The 16,532-nt window shown below is 39.5% G+C and overlaps 1 protein-coding gene across 1 annotated transcript in view; it reads right to left on the bottom strand.

Annotated features, from left to right (window-relative positions):
* LOC140843193 (IQ domain-containing protein H-like) overlaps positions 1 to 16,499 on the bottom strand; it is a 44,878-nt gene extending 28,379 nt beyond the window's left edge. Inside the window, exons 1-3 of the mRNA XM_073212051.1 lie at positions 16,351 to 16,499; positions 7,405 to 7,527; positions 5,607 to 5,701 (exon numbers count right to left, since the gene is read on the bottom strand). Of these exons, the coding sequence (XP_073068152.1) occupies positions 5,607 to 5,701; positions 7,405 to 7,527; positions 16,351 to 16,401 (269 nt within the window). The 5' untranslated portion in view covers positions 16,402 to 16,499. The remainder of the gene's footprint in view (positions 1 to 5,606; positions 5,702 to 7,404; positions 7,528 to 16,350) is intronic.
* Positions 16,500 to 16,532: the final 33 nt, after the last annotated feature.

Here is a 16,532-nt window from a genome sequence, read left to right as displayed (position 1 = left end):
AAGAAAAAGGAGAGTGGAGTGAAATATTTTAAGTGTTGAAAGAAAAAACTCACCAATCTGGAATTCCATAACCAGGGAAATTATCCTTTAAAGGTAGAGGAAATAAAGAACCTTCAGACAAACAAAAAGTAAGAGAATTGTTTGCCAAGGATCTATCTTGCTAGAAATGTTAAAAGCAGTTCTTCAGAGATGGGGAAAATGATGTAGGACAGATAGGGAATAAATGAGACGTAGAGAAACTCCAGAGACCTCACCCACATATCCTTCCTTGGGTCCTGAGGTCCGCAGCTGAGGCTGCCTCCTCTCCAACTTTCAAAGTCTTCTTAAGTGTGTTTTTATAATGTCTGGGGTTTTTTATTGTGTTTATCAGAAAGAATAAGGGAAGTGTGTCTACACCATCTTCCTAGAAGTGAAACTCTCTAAGTGTATTTCTTATGAATCCTTTTTACCTCTGTGGATTATGTATTTAGAAGTGAATTTGAATTAAAATACAATTTTGATCCTGCTTTTCCCCTCAACATATACTGTGAGAATTTTTCCATGTCATTAAAATTTCTTGGACAATATCAGTTTTAATAGCTATGTAATACATGTATAGATGCATTAGGGATTTAATCATTCTTTTATTGTTAACATTTGAGGTAGTTCCAAATTTACTGCTATTAGATACAGCACTGAAATGAACAAACTTATGAGAGATTCATATGTGTCTCTCCTTATTTCCTAGGATAAATTCCTAGAAGTACAACTGCTAAATTGAAAAATAGCAATTTTAAAAATTTCACATGTGTTGAAAGTTGCCTTTAAGAACTTGGCACCAACTTACACCTCCACCCACAGTATAAAAGTATGCCCATTTTGTCTGTCCTCATCAACACTGAGTATTAGGGTGGTTTAAATGATCTATTTTGCTAATTTTTAAAGAAAAAATTGTAATTTATTATTTAATTTGCATTTCTCTGGTTTCCAAGGGAGATTAAAATATTTTTCACATATTTACTGGTTATTTGCATCTCTACAGTTCTGAGTAGTCTGCTGATGTCCTTTTGTCTAAGTCAAGGTTTTTGGCTGTGGGGGTGGGCAGGAGCTCTTTGTATTCAAGAATGTGAGCAATTTTTGTGTCATGTCTATTGCAAATGTTTCCCAGGTATTCTTTCTTTTTTAAAACATTTTTGTCTTAAAAGATTTCAAACCCACAGAAAGACTGAAAAAACAGTGAGCACCCAAAGACCCTTCACATAGGGTACCAAGTGTTGCATCATTACCTGTGCCTCCTCTCTCCCTGTGACTACAATGTAGTCACCTTCTAGACAAGTTGGATTTGTGGCCTGCTTTGTAAAACCCAGAGTAGATGGATTCCAAGGTGCTTCAACAACTGAATGGAATGTACCTTCTGACCTACACTCACCATTAACAGGAACCTCTTCTTTTTCTCTCACTGTTTCTCACTATTATTTATTTGCTTTGTTCTTGTTTTTTTTTTTCCCTCTGACACCAGCACAACAGCATATAAAATGGAGATTTCTGTGCTGTTCTGATAGTGTTGGCACAGATGGCAGTCACCCTCCTAGTATCAATAAGCAAAGCGTGGTCGTTAAGAACAGTGTGAGCAGATATCACAAGCAATAAAATCTGTGGAAGCCAGCAATGTTAAGAGGAAGAACTGCACTCCAACATAGAAGAACCATTGCCAAAGTGGGGGTAATAGTGAAGCCTATTTTGGAAACAATACAAAAGCACTTTGGGGTCTTTGGAGAAAATACTCCATTTTTGATAACATCCTTATCATCGCTTTCTGAATGCTCAGAAAATCTTTTGTATTTGCTGGCACCATTATTATCACTTTGTATACCTACTGGTTTTTGTCAGTACTGGACAAAACTACCAAATTTTCCCTTTAACAACACTTGCTTAAAAGGAAAACCATCTTTTGTGAAAATTCAGTTTCCTGACGTTCAGGCAGCTGTGGTGTAGGAGAAGAGGGCTAGATTGCACACATCTGACTGCCTTGAATCTGGGCCTCACCACCGGCAACCTGTGGGACCTGGGACACGTGGGACCCTCACTTTGCCCATCTTTAAAAGGAAACAGTAGATATCAGCCTTGTAGGTTAAAAAAAAGTCCTTTGCAAGCTGTTAAGTGTTATGAGAACATTGATGATGAAATTGATGATAACAAGGATGATGAGTATTGTATCAAATCTGCTCTAAATCATTTTTAAAGGTATCCAGGGAGAGTAGTCATTTGGAATGAACTCTCCCGATGTCCCGGGCTTCCACAGATAGAATAAAGCCCAGTAGAGCTGAGCAATGGTGGTTCTGTTATGCAGGGGAACTGTGCTCTGCTGTCAAAGGAACAACAGAGATCTACAGTCCTTATTATATGCTTTCCCCTCTCAGAAACAGTGGCTGTCCTGGACTTTTGGCCTGTGACACTCCATCACACCCAGTTTTAGCAGATGCTGGCAGTCCTTCCAGCCTGACTGGGAGGTACCCCTCCTGGTTCAATCCTTGGGGAAGACACAGTCCAACTGTTCACAGCAGTATGAATTCCAGGACCCGATGTGCGGTCCAGTGAAAGAGGTTTGCAAACCAAAACTTAAGAACCTTCACTCTAGGCCTGTGGTCTCTCAAATGCCCACATCTTAGGTGATACATAAGACAATGTCACTGGTTGTATGAAAAGAATATAAGAACTCCTATTTACAAAAAACAAAAGTATATGAAATAAGAAATAAAAATACGTTCTTTCATGCTACTGCTTAACAGCTTGTCACTGGAGCTGTCATGTGGTCAAGTCACCTGCCATTCTGGAGGCCTCCTGAGGGGAGAGGCCCCACGGCGAGGCAGGAACAGTGGGGTCGGCACTGGTGCAGAGCGTTACAAGGTGCTTCGGTTTCCTCATGAAGAGGGTTTGCAGGTTATATTATTTAGTTTTGATTAAACAACCTTAAACAAATGGACAGGTGTCTTTAAAAATTCCTGCACAAAGCCACCCTATATTTTGAAGATAAATAGTAACAAGCATCCATGTAAAACAAGAAAATGGCCGAACTGACACTTTCACTCCCCACACGAGCTTTTCTTCAGAAGGGTTAGAAAGGGAAAATAATGATGAACCAATCCAACTTACGAAGGGCCAGCCAAAAAAACTCCTCCGATCCTTAAAATTATCCAGAAGACTATCTGAAATATGGACTAACATCCAACTGGCATCAAAATGGAATCTTAGCTAAGTGTAGGGTAGTTTCCAATATTAGCTACGGCCAGCATAAAGCCGTCATCATTCACAAGATTAAGCACCCAGAGTATTATAATTAATAACCTTTCATAGCAAGGGAAAGAAGTTCTGTGCTGTTAATAAAGAAATAAAATAACTATTTCATCTTTATGTCATTTAAACATTTGTAACTTGATGTATTTTATAATGTATTCAGTTTATATGATAAGTATATAATTTATAAACACACACACACACACACACACACACATTGTGGGGGCATGCCCGAATTCTTTGGGCACCATGTGGGATAAAAGGCCACATCCAGCTTCTGTCCCTGCTCAAAACGTCCATGATGCTAAGTCTCCTCCTCTAACCTGATCTGTGTTGAAACTAAGCAACCTGTTCCTCAGGGAGCCACGTCATCAGTGACAGAGTAAGGACTCTGTCATGGAAACTAAGAAGGAAAATGCCAGACCTGCTCTTTCCAGGCATGAGAACTAAGGGAATTCTGGGCTCTGCTTTGCATATAATCTCCCAGCAGGCCATAGCAGATCGAAGCAAAGTCTGTTTATGACAGTCCCTTGGGACACCTTGTAAGTGGAGAACCAGGTGTGACTACCTGGGAACATGTCAGTCATGGGCAATTGTCCCTGATCATCTGGGTCTTCTGTTTGCCATTTCCACTATGGCTGCTGCTGCTTTTCCTCCCTGACCCACTCCCGGTGGCCCACACTCTTGACTCTAGAGCCTGCCTCAGCCCTGCTTACTTTGAAGACCCAGTTTGGGCTTTTTTCCCTTTTTTGGCCTTGGCTCATCTCGCTGCCTTTTCAATTCGCATGCCACTTTGGCAGCACACATTCACAGCTATGATGGGGTGCTCCCCTAGGCTTGTAGGGCTCACACAAACTTGCCAGGTTCCCATCTTCCTCATAGGAGGGCAGGTTTGTATTATTGTGTTGAATAGGAAAGAAAGTATCCAAGGGCCACTTCTGAGAGGCAGCTCCACGCCCCAGTTGGTGCCTTCCTTTACTTTTCCAGATCCTAATAAGGGGCAAGGACACTCCTTGGCAAGGGAGAAGAACTGTATAAGAAAACGTCTCTGCCAGAACCTTGCTGTTTGGTTCTCTGTCTCTGCGATGGCTATCTCGTTTCAGCATCATAACTTGAAAATCTACAGTGCAGACTCTGTTCTTTGCCAAGGTGACAGACAAAGAGAGAGCTGGAGACAGGACAGAACTTTCATTAGAGTTGATCTCTTCGGTTCAGTTTCCCCATCTCCTCCACTCAGAAGCCTTCTTACTTGCTGTTTGTGTGCTCCACCCTTCGCCCACTACAGATCTCCTGGCTGCCATATATGGACGCCTCCCACTTTGTCCTGTGGGACATTATTGATTTTGAACTAAGAATCAATATAAGTTGGGAAAGTAACCTCCACAGTTCTCTTCTTCAGGAATATCTTTTATTATTTTCCCTACAGATTCCTTATTTTAAACGATTATATGTATTTACCTGTTTTCAGGTCTTATTTTTATTCTCAAGTTTCAAGACCCACTACATAAATGACTAAAAACCAGTCAAACTAGGGAAGAATGATGGCTGTCTGTGGCACTACCTTCATGGAGAGGAAAGGAGACACGTACAGTGTACACCCAAGGCTCTGCTCCCCACCACTGAGTGCTGGAACTTGGTGCCTGGCCCCCAGCACTGAGTCACTGGATGTCCCTGCTTCCTTGTGCACTATTTCTGAAACTTGACCTCACAGTCTGATATTATTGCTTATGCTTGCTATATATTTACAATGCAAATAGGGCCATAGGGTTTGTCAGCTTAGCATAAAACCTTAATCAAATTCAGGAGGCCTGTATGCAAGAAGGTCTAAAGTGAGGCAAGATCATTTCTTTTTAACTTGATTCTAATTTTAATAAATCATCTCTTAGGCTGTATTATATAATGAATATTTCAAGCAAGTTTTAGTTTTGTTTACCTGGATACCCAAATCATCTTTACAATAGAGCACATATGACATGCTAAGAGCTAGAGAGAAAGTACCGTGTGATCTGAACAGCATAAAAACTGATTTGTATTAAAATATTTCCTTTTGGAGTTGAATTTTGGATACCCTATACTAAACAGATTAACACCAGAACTAAGACCCTGAAATAATTGTCATGGTGTCAAGCATTAGAACACAATAAAAGTAACCCAGAATAAATTTCATTAAAGTCCAAATTCTGTCATCAACGTATACAAAACTTCCACTGAATTAGTAGAATGAATAGGAACAAATCCAAGAAAATTATGTTTTTACAGACATCTCACCTGAGGGAGAAAAGTTATTTTTTTGTTGTATGTATTTTGAACCCTAAAATGGCTATTTTACTTACCATTTGGAAGCATGAGGAGAATATAAGTCATCATCATTAACAGGAGTCGTTAACGCATGATGGTTCACAACATTTAAATACTTCTCAATGTGAATCTGTTACAGAAAAGTTAAAGTTAAGGTCATTATAGTGGACTTGAGATACTTAATTAATTTACTCCATTTCATTAGGTTAGCACTCTGAATTGTGTAATTAAGCCAAAAGACACAACATGCTATGTGTTTATTACATGCCTAAGGTGTCATTAGGCATCTCAAGGCCACATTGCTTTATCCGGAAAAGCATAATAAACAATTGAGGCTCAAAGCTTGAGTGACCTGTAGCACTCTTCACAAATGAAACTATGCATGATAGTCAGCAAATTGCTTAGCCAGGTAAACTTTACTAGGCAATACAGACGTGGAGTAATGTCTTTCTCTTTCAGGGAGTACAAGCAAGCATCTGAGGAAAGAATCTGGCCTTTAGGTTACAGATAATTAAAAATGGCCAACCCAAAGACTCCAGCTGGGCCCAACTCTCCCAGCATCAGGTAATATAGGGCAATGGTGTGCTAGTCTGATGAGGCAACGAAATATACCACATCCCCCGCAGCTCAGGGGCTGGGCTATGTAGCCACTAACAGGATAGAGAGAAAGTCTGAAGCAAGAGTAGGGACGCCAACACTTAGGGGTCTAGAAGTTGAAGATGGTCCTTATTTGAACCCATGTGCTAATAGATCCTTATTTTATAAAATAATATTATCCTGGCCTCAAGTTTGGATTCTCCCCTGCCCTTAGATCCATCTGTAACAATGAAGCCCCTATCTAGTTTATTTCTCTGTTCAAAATTGGTGTAGGTCTGTCTTGCCAATGGGTTTCAGCCCCGGGAAAGTTCTCTATGGATTCAGTGTGACCAAAGAAATCTACAGCAAAACATTCTCGGGGTGAAAAGGTTATACCCAACTTTATTTCCAGGTGGCAGGTCAGTCACTAAAATCCCATTCACTCAGAGCAAGTCTGCATGCAGCAAGCCGGTCTCTGCCTCTGGGGCCCTCTGTCCGCACAGCCATCCTCTGGGCCTCTCTGTCCGCACAGCCGTCCTCCGGGCCTCTCTGCCTGCACAGTCATCCGTACCAGCCGTCCTCTGGGCCTCTGTCCTCGGTGCTGCCACCACTCCAGCCTCTGCTCTACTCTCCTGCAGCCTTGCAGCCCTGCCACTGTGTCACACACAGAGCACTGGATGGAGCTCTTTTCATAGAGTCAACAGCCATGCAGGTGTGCAGTGAGTTAGTCAACCACAGCCAGGTGAGAATCCTGGCCACTGGAACTCTCATTTTATCCACAAGGTCTTTAGTTTTACCCACTGGATTATAATATTACAAATATGTCTATTCTCAAAATACTTGAGCTATTGGAGAAAAGTAAACTCTTATTTTTTATAATCCCTGTGACTCTGATAGAAGCTCTCTGCGGTGTGTTGGTACGAATCCTTTTTTGTCGGTCATATTGGTGTATGTAAATAAACATAAGTAAATAGCAATTATTTTAAAAATTCTAAATTCTTTTTATAAAACCCTATTTTAGGTGTTTTTCCTGCATAATCTTACATTACCAGTACCTTAAATTCTTTGTAGAATGTGACAGGATGTAAATCAATCCATCAGTTAATGATCATTTTTAACAAAGGAACAGAATGAGAAAGCTGGTGACCAACCCAAGTCCACCTCTGCACACACTCCTGGAAGCACCACAGTTCTCTTCTTCTAGAAAAATCTTTGTCTCCTGCCAGTATTTTATTTTACATCGAAAGCTCTACTTACTCTTAATACCATTTCAGTCCTTCTGATTGCTGTTTCAAGATTCTGAATGTCCAAAGTCTCTTTTTTTTCCCCAAGCAGGAATGTTGTTAATTTCTCCTTTAATTGATAAAGGTCTTCCTGGACCTGTAGGTATAAAAAACATTAAATATTGAAAGGATACACACATAGTCCACCTAAAACATATATTTTAAAGGTTTGTAATTTGCTTGAACTGCTAGAGACAATAAAGTTGATTTTATGGTGTTCATTAAAAAGGTCTATCTTTATGGTTCTGAGATATTCTCTATTGGAATGTTCCATGGTTGTCTTTCAGATTCTGAAAAACTGATCTTTCAAGCCATTTCTGTTTTTTTTCCTATCCCCATTAGAAACAGATCCAAGATAAAACGGCAACTCAAATGGCTTCTGCTTTCTTAGGTGGTAAGGCAGTTGAGTCAGAGAGAGTGAGAAGTTTGTGCCAAACCCTGATTTCTATTAATTGGTTATGAGGTAAGAAAACAGAAAACTTCCAGTTAAGAGAGGTTCTAGTGAAAGCAATGCCTTTCCAAGGGGATTCTGTCAATATGTTGGCAGAAAATGTTGGTTTTTCATTCTAGCTGATCTCCATTTACTGGTCTGGAGAAGAAGTTCTGTAGCTGTGTGGCCTTGATTTTGTTTTATGTAGTCAGAAATGAAAATGATCCATGAAGAAAAAAGCAACATATGTTGTTACTTTAACATTTTCCTTCAGTTTGTATTTTCCTGGGAGATGATAAACATCTCTCCAGTGTCAAGCACCCTGAGAATAAAATGGGCACTATGAAATTAGCACAAGATTCTCTGCATTCATATTAGAAACCAAACTTCAACAGATAAATACAGATGGCACCAATTATTGCATGAGCTGCTGCCACAAGGAAATCATTTTGTTATGCAAATTTATGAACGCAACACCTGTTTCAGCAATAGTCACACCAATAACAATCTGCAGACTGGGTTGCTAAAGGCATTTGGAAACAGTTTACCTTTTTCTCTGTTAGTCTAACTGGGCTTCCACATTGATCCAGCCTGTGTTATCGATTACTTGTGAATACTCCCACACAGCCAAGTATGCAAAAGATCAAAATTTGCATCTTTTCACTGATGGGCATCACAGTTTGGCAGATACATCTGGTCATTTGTACTATGCACAAATTGTCATGTAAAGCCTTCAGGGCTCACAGATTGAAATTCGAACACACCTACTGTTTCCTTGCAGACACTGAGGATGCAGAAGTACTCCTTTCGACTGTCCAAATCACTGCTGCAAGCTGATTTACAATCTCTTGTCTAAAGATATTTGGAAAGTACAAAGAGGCAGTTCAAGGGCAAGCCCCATTTCCAGGCCCACAGTTTTTGGTTTGTCCTTCGAATGCATTTCCTTCTTGTAGCTCAACTATTTGAAGTATTTGTAGCTTCATGTGTAATTTCATAATTTCGCCTGTCAACTGCTGGAGGGAGTGAAAACTGCCCTGGATTACTTATCAAGGAACTGAAGGCCTGGTTTCTTTATCTGCTTTGTGTGGACAATCATATTTCTTCCTAGAGTCATGAGATAAAAGGTAATAGGTCTGGTACTTAGAACTCAGTAAAGGCAGATAAACGTTATTTCTTGTTCTATCATAAATTACATGATGTTCCATTTTCTCTTGTTTCTTTACCAAGAAAAAAAAAAGAATTACTCTACTTCATAGAATTGTTGAGTGAAAGGGAAGTAATGTTTGTGAAAATGAATGAACATAGCTTTGGATCCAGATAAATATGACTAGAATCCTATTTCCTTCTTTATTAAACTGAGCTTGACAAAGTTACTTAGCTTTTTAGAGCCTCAGTATGCTCATCTGTAAAATGGGGATAAGAGCTAAGTTTCAGAATAGGGACAGGAATAAAATGAGTTAAAGTATGCAAAGCGCTTTGTTCAGGGCCAACCACATAGTAGGGCATTTAAGAAATGTTAATTCTTCTCTCTTGAACTGTAAAACCCATTGAACTTCCTTGCACATAATTGGCACTTAGTAAATGTTCATTGATTTGGACTGTTTTCTTAATCTTTCTCAAGAGCTTTTTACTTTTTCTTGACAGATATTTTCTTCTCTCCTCTTAGTAACCACACATCTCTTTGTATAATTGCAATAGAGACAAGTACTGTACAATGGTTCCCAAACTTGGGCAGGAAAAGAGATTGAGTTCTAAATCTCTGTTCTTTCTTCAAATAGATCCAGTCTCCCATACTGAAATTTTACGAGTCACCCTTCATCTCTGTGATCACCACCAAGTACATTGCTTTCCCTATATTTCTTACTTGGAGGAAGATTATTATTTGGACAGCTTGGGGGCAGGGCTGCTTAATAGGAAGCTCTTGAAAGATTTAATGCAGCAAAGATTTGCTCTAGAATTTAAGAGTCATGCAACCAAATTCCATATTGTCAAACAGTCTCATAATTCCATTTTACTCATCTCTGCTAGAGATTGAGTTTGGCTGAACTATTCTCATCACTTCCCCACTCATTTTATGTGGTACGCTCCTGGCAATCCAGACAGAAGGATTGATAAGACAGTGAGAATATCAAGCTGTCAATCAGCTCCCCTATTTCCAAGGTTAATGTTAACATACAACTGTTGGATTTTTGAAATACAATTTCCAAAACTAATTAAAAAGCTAATTTTGATCGCAAGACTAGGTAACCCTTGTCACACAGACATATGTTTAATAGTTGGATCAAGCAAGCATTTACAGAGATATATTAAAAAGATACTACATTATTATTAATAAAGTATAAAAAACAAAGCTTCTAAGAGTTACTAACTAAATAAAAGCATGTAGGAAGCATCCCAGAATCATCACTGCACTTCAACATTGTTTCACGAACATGCCATAACCTGTTTAAGGATGAATGCACACTGGATTGTTCACCTTGGATAGGTTACTTTACCACCTTGTATTTTAGTTTCTTCCTTAAACTGTGGCCAAAAATAATACCTACCTAATAAAGTTGTTGTTAGGACTTGAGCTAATCTAAAGCTCTAAGCACAGTATCTGACTCTCAATAAAAGTTGGCTACTATTTTAATTAATGAAGAAAGAACCTCTATATAGTCTCACTATTCTGACTGAGGAAAGAGCCAGCTAAAATTGTAAAAAGTCTGAATTATAGACTTGAAAGTGGAAAAAGTAGTTAACAAAATGCTGCCTAGTAGAATCTGTGTGGAGGTAGTAATCATGTTGCCTCAACCCAAAATGAAAACATGGGCTTTGATACATGATCTGACAATGGGATAGAATATTCACAATCAGAACTATCCTGAAAAATCCAAACATGCAAGGCACATGTTTTCTTTTTTTTTTTTTGAGAGGGCATCTCTCATATTTATTGATCATGTGGTTGTTAACAACAATAAAATTCTGTATAGGGGACTCAATGCACAATCATTAATCAGCCCCAAGCCTAATTCTCAACAGTCTCCAATCTTCTGAAGCATAACAAACAAGTTTTTACATGGTGAACAAGTTCTTACTTAGTGAATAAGTTCTTACATGGTGAACAGTGCAAGGGCAGTCATCACAGAAACTTTGGGTTTTGATCACGCATCATGAACTATAAACAATCAGGTCAATTATGATTATTTGTTTGATTTTTATGTGAATCCCACATTTCTCTCTTATTATTATTATTATTTTTTTTTAATAAAATGCTGAAGTGGTAGGTAGATGCAAGATAAAGGTAGAAAACATAGTTTAGTGCTGTAAGAGGGCAAATGTAGATGATCAGGTGTGTGCCTATAGATTAAGTATTAATCCAAGCTAGACAAGGGCAGCAAAACATCCACGGATGCAGAAGATTTCTCTCAATACAGGGGGGGTGAGGTTCTAAGCCTCACCTCTGTTGATCCCCAATTTCTCACCTGATGGCCCCCCTGCGACTGTGCCTGTCTTAGGTTGTTCCTCCCTTGAGGAATCTTACCCGTCTCTGGCTAACCAGTCATCTTCCGGGGCCATACAGGGAAATGTAAAGTTGGTAAGTGAGAGAGAAGCAATATTGTTTGAAAAGGTTAGCTTTTTACTTTTTTGCAGATTTATGCCCTGTGGCTTCTATGCCCAGCATTTGTCTTGAGGTATATTTACCACTTGGAAGAATTACGATACTCGGTAATTTCGATATGAGGCACGAATTCTACTTTGGGGTTCTAATTATGAAGGAAGAAGAGAAGCTATAGAAGTAGCAGATGGAAGAAAACATGGGAGGATTGATTATTTCTTTGACATATCTTCTTGTAGTGTGACATAAGCGTGTATAGGTTTTAAACTACTAATTAAATTGCATGCACACATTAACATAATAGGAATACAGCTACATAACCAAAGCAGACCTACAATTACCAGCCATATCCAGTGAAACCAAGAAAACCAGTTAGGCACCCTAGGCATTTGTGAAAACTTATCAATGATATGATGGATATTGTCTAACTGAATTTGAATATTTGAGAAAAATCAGATAAGTTAAAACAACACATTCCTGGGAACTGTTCACATCCCATATGTTCTTTTAACAGTAGATAGTCTATAATCGCAAGATTTTGGAGCGCTACAACTTAAGGCACATGTTTTCATTCTAAGTTACACAAAGAGCTTGTAATTATGGAGCACTGTTTTTTGTATTTAAAGATTTTTTTTCTTTATAGACATTTAATCAAAATATTACTTCTATTGAAATATTAATTTGTACCATGTTGTGTTTTCTAAATAATAGGAAATGTTAGTCCAGCTCTATTTATTTTTGAACAGAATGTAAGTTATTGGAGACCAAATCAATGATCCGTTCATAATCTAATCATCTGGGATCAATAGGCCCCATCCTGTACTAGGTAAAATGGGATATCCAAAAATCAGCTTGTAATAGGGAAACAAGGTGTGCACACAGTGTTTGCCATGCCAGTGTTAGCAAAACCCATAAAGTTCTAGTTAGGAATGGAGTAGTCTTGGTTAACAAGACAGGTTAAAATTAATTTTTCCTTTTTTCCCCAGCAACTTAGAGTAAAAAGCAGGCTAATCTTGAAAAGATAGAAATGTACACAAAACTAAGTAATATTAAGGGTAAGAGGACAGATCTAATCATAAGTAACATCTATTGAGGGTTATCCTATATTTTGATCCTTATAAGATTCTTAAGAGAGAGTTCATCTTATTTTCATTTTATATTTGAACGAATTTGAAGTTTAAAGCGGTTAAGTAACCTGTGCAAGGTAACACAGCTGGCTAGTTGGTAGAACTATTCAAATCCAAGCAACCTGAATCCAGGGCCTTCATCCCTAACCATTAACGAGTACATGCACAGTATCTACAATATCTACAAATGTATGTTCGTAAATATACAAAGCTTCAGGTTGGTGAAAATTCAGTGAAAAAGGCCAAATTGAAATATCTACAGGAGCAAAAAGGGGCAGGAAGACTTGCTTTTTATACTAGGATTGACAGATTGAAAGGTCTGAGAAGACTGTATGTATATGGATCTATCTACAACACTCATCTTTCATATAACATGAAATAATAGTAGTTATCTGATAGCCTTGTTGTAAGGCTTAAATGAGTTAAAATATATAAAGTATTTAGAACCGTGCATGATAGTTGGTAAATACTATGTAAGCTTTGATTATTGTGATTTTTCTTTGAAACCATATATTACAGAATATATTTTACAATATGATCTAAATTAGTAGCTCTCAAACTTAAGTGTGCATCAGAGGTTTCTGAAAGGCTTGTAAAAAACAGATTGCTGGGACCCACCCAAGAGCTTCTGATTTAATAGGTCTGGAGTGGAGTCTGAGAATTTGCATTTCTAACAAGTGCTCAGATGAGAACCACTGATCTAAAGAGTTGCTTAATGTATCTGATTGAGGCATAGAATTATGTACCATATTGGGGTGAAGCAAGTAGAGATTTGAGGTCCCTCTGCTTTCCTGGTAACTATATACACACACACACACACACGTAATATACAGCACATTATGTCTCGAAACTATATGTATTATATATCTATCTACATATATAATATATATAACATTAATATATAATTAATTTCATGGCCTAGGCTAATAGGAAAAGAAGTCCACTTTACAACAAAGAGAGATTAGGTAGCTTTGGGGAGACTGGGACAATTTAGAGTTGGAGGTGGAAACTGGCCCAGAGAGGTGAAGGGACTAGCCCAGTTACTCATCTGGAAGAATGTCATTGCCAGGGTCAGACCTCAGTACTCCAACTCCCAACCAAGGGTTCTTTTGACTGGATGTACTGCTTATTGGTAACCTGCTTGAAAGAAATAAATCACAGCCCCAGGCAGAAGTGGACTCCAGGTTGCATGTCCCAGAGTGGTGCTGTGTGCTCACACTCGGGACTCAGTGGGGAAGTAGGGAAGGTCTTCCGCATTTCCTATTATACATATTCCGTACATATTACTAGGGAGAATTTTACGCTGCATCTAGTGATCAGCCTAGTAATCAGGTTAACAGGTAGACTCTCCTTTCCTGGAAAGCCCTCTACTTTGTGTGTCCAGAATAACCCTTTTAAACAAATGGGGGTGCTGATCAGCATGGATATGACCATTCTCAGGTCTTCTGTTCCACTTGACAATTCAGTGACAACACATTGATATTGTAATGTTGTATTCTAGGTTGACCAGACAGCTCCCTCTGGACCCCACTTTAAAGTGAAAAGCCTTCTGGCTTTTCAGTCAATACACTATTCGACACTATTCCAAACCACACAGGGAGCAGCCTTGGGAAATAGAATGATCTCAAGGGAAAGTGTGAAATTAAGGTGAGAATTCTCTCCAGATTCTGGTCTCCTTCTTAAAGATGTTCCAGGTATGAAGAAATAGAGGAAACTAAAGAGAAACTTAATTGTTTCTCTGGTCAACATGAAGTATACTGTGGAGAAGAACAGCTGTTTCTAAGCAGGAGTGGCTGCTAGTGTTTGAATTGTTTGGAATCTGTAAAAATGGGCCCTGGATTTAAAGGGGGTATGTGTAGTAAGAATCAACCTTATCCAAAGTGAGGTCTGTACCATGAGGCAATCTTCAACCCCCTGAAGTGTCCTGTTTGGTAGGAGTGTCTTTGCTCTGGCTTTAGCCACCCGTCTGACAATGTGATTTATGATAGGGGCTTTGAATCATGCTGTATCAGTCCCAATCTCTAGAAGAACTGGAGACTGAAAATATTAGTCTGACCTCTGGAAAGGGCTGAAGAAGAAAGTTCACCCACTGGCCAGTGTGTGATCAAGCCCCAGTAAAATCTCTGCACACCAAAGTCTCCTGAAAGCTTCGCTCGTTGGCAATACTCCATGCACATTGTCACACATCGTGGCTAAGAGGAGGTAATGCCATCCATGATTGCATGGACAAAGGATGATTGGAAGCTCCATTGTACCCCTCCTAGACTCTGCCCTATGCCTCTCTTCCCTTGGCTGACTTTAATTTATGTCCCTTTGCTATAATAACACTGTAATGGTAACCACAGAGCTCTCCTGAGGTCTGTGAGTCACTCTAGGAAGTCAACTAAGGTGGGGGATCAGGGCCTCCAAATTTGTAGACAGCTGCTGGTCTAAAGATAGGGTGGTTGTGGGGACTCCTAAACTGTGGGTGGAGTGAGGGCAGTCTTGTGGGGACGGTTCCCTCAGTCTTTGCAGTTTGGCTAAACTCTTCCTAGGTTGATGGTGAAAGAAGATAATAAAAGGTAAGGTAAAATTTGGCCATGATTCATAATGGGGAAGTCTATGAAACTGGTGACTTTAGCGGTTTGTATTTTGGAAAAGCTGAATTTGAAGAAGTATCTCCCAGATAGCAGGTAAGAGACCAAAATGCTGGCAGAAAGAAAAATTAAACCCGTGGCAGATTTGAGTGAGAGTCCTAATGGAGTGACCTTAGGCAAATGACTTCACCCTTGGTCACATGGAGCTAAAAGAGTTAGAAGTGGTGATATATGTGGAAATGTTTTAAAATTAAGTTAATTTGGAAAAACAACAAAATGCTTTTACCATTTCAGAGAACTCTAAGTGTAAACTGAATTACACTGGAAAAGTTCAGGCTTTCTGGATATTTTCCCCTTAGATTAGAAAAAGTTACTTCCCTGAGTTTTTCAATCTCTCACTTTTATGTTCAAAACTTGAACTTGGTTTGAAGTCCAGTTTATCTTTAGTATATTTTCCTGTGTGTGTTCCCAAGCAAGGGACTTTTATTTTATTGAGGTATCACTGACATATAACATTTTATTAGTTTCAGGCATACAACATAATGATTCGTTATTTGTATATATTGCAAAATGATCACAAGTCTAGTAAACATCCATCACCAGTTATAATTTTCTGCGTGTGTGATAAGAATTTTTAAGATCTCTTAGCAACTTTCAATTATCCAAAACAGTATTATTAACTGTAGTCACCATGTGCTGTACATTACACCCCAGGACTTATTTGCAAGCGACTTGAAGATCCAAATAATTTGGGTGCTTAAGAAAAGCAGTTCATATATTTCTATTTCTCCCCCAATTTCTTATTACCTCCTCAATATGTCTGATTTGTATTTCCCCCACACCACCAAATCGTTGGTTCAAAATTTTCAGAACGTACTATTTTTAAATGGTGCCCCAGTATAAGATGGATTTTTCCTAAGCAAAGGTTCCCGGGTGAGGTGTACTGTCTTGGAGTTTTACCGGGGGCAGAATGGTCGTGCCCCTGGAGCGCAGTCTCCAGGACAAGGCATCAGAGATGTGTGAGGCTCGTGGATGAGGTCTGGTTGCCACATTTGGGAGGCGAGAGGCTGTGCGGCTCTCGAGTTGGACGCGGTCTGGAGGCGGCGCTCCAAATGGCTGGGCGCAAGCAGATGGATGCTGCCGGGCCTTATTCAGAAGCGTCTTATCTGGGCAGAGGCCCCTTTCCCACCTGGATTAAGATGGATCCGATGGGGTCGTGGTTTTCAGCCTCCCGTGCCATGGCCAGGGCCAGGGAGGGCTACCTCCCGTTGAGGGGAGCGCGGCAGCTGCGCAAACCTACTAGCGCGGCCGTCCCCATGGCAACACCACGCGCAGCCAGGCCTGTTCTACGCCGGCAGCGGAAGAGGGGGC

Source organism: Manis javanica, chromosome 8, assembly GCF_040802235.1.
Source record: "Manis javanica isolate MJ-LG chromosome 8, MJ_LKY, whole genome shotgun sequence".
NCBI classification, from domain to species: domain Eukaryota; kingdom Metazoa; phylum Chordata; class Mammalia; order Pholidota; family Manidae; genus Manis; species Manis javanica.
This window is presented reverse-complemented; position numbering and strand designations above follow the sequence as displayed.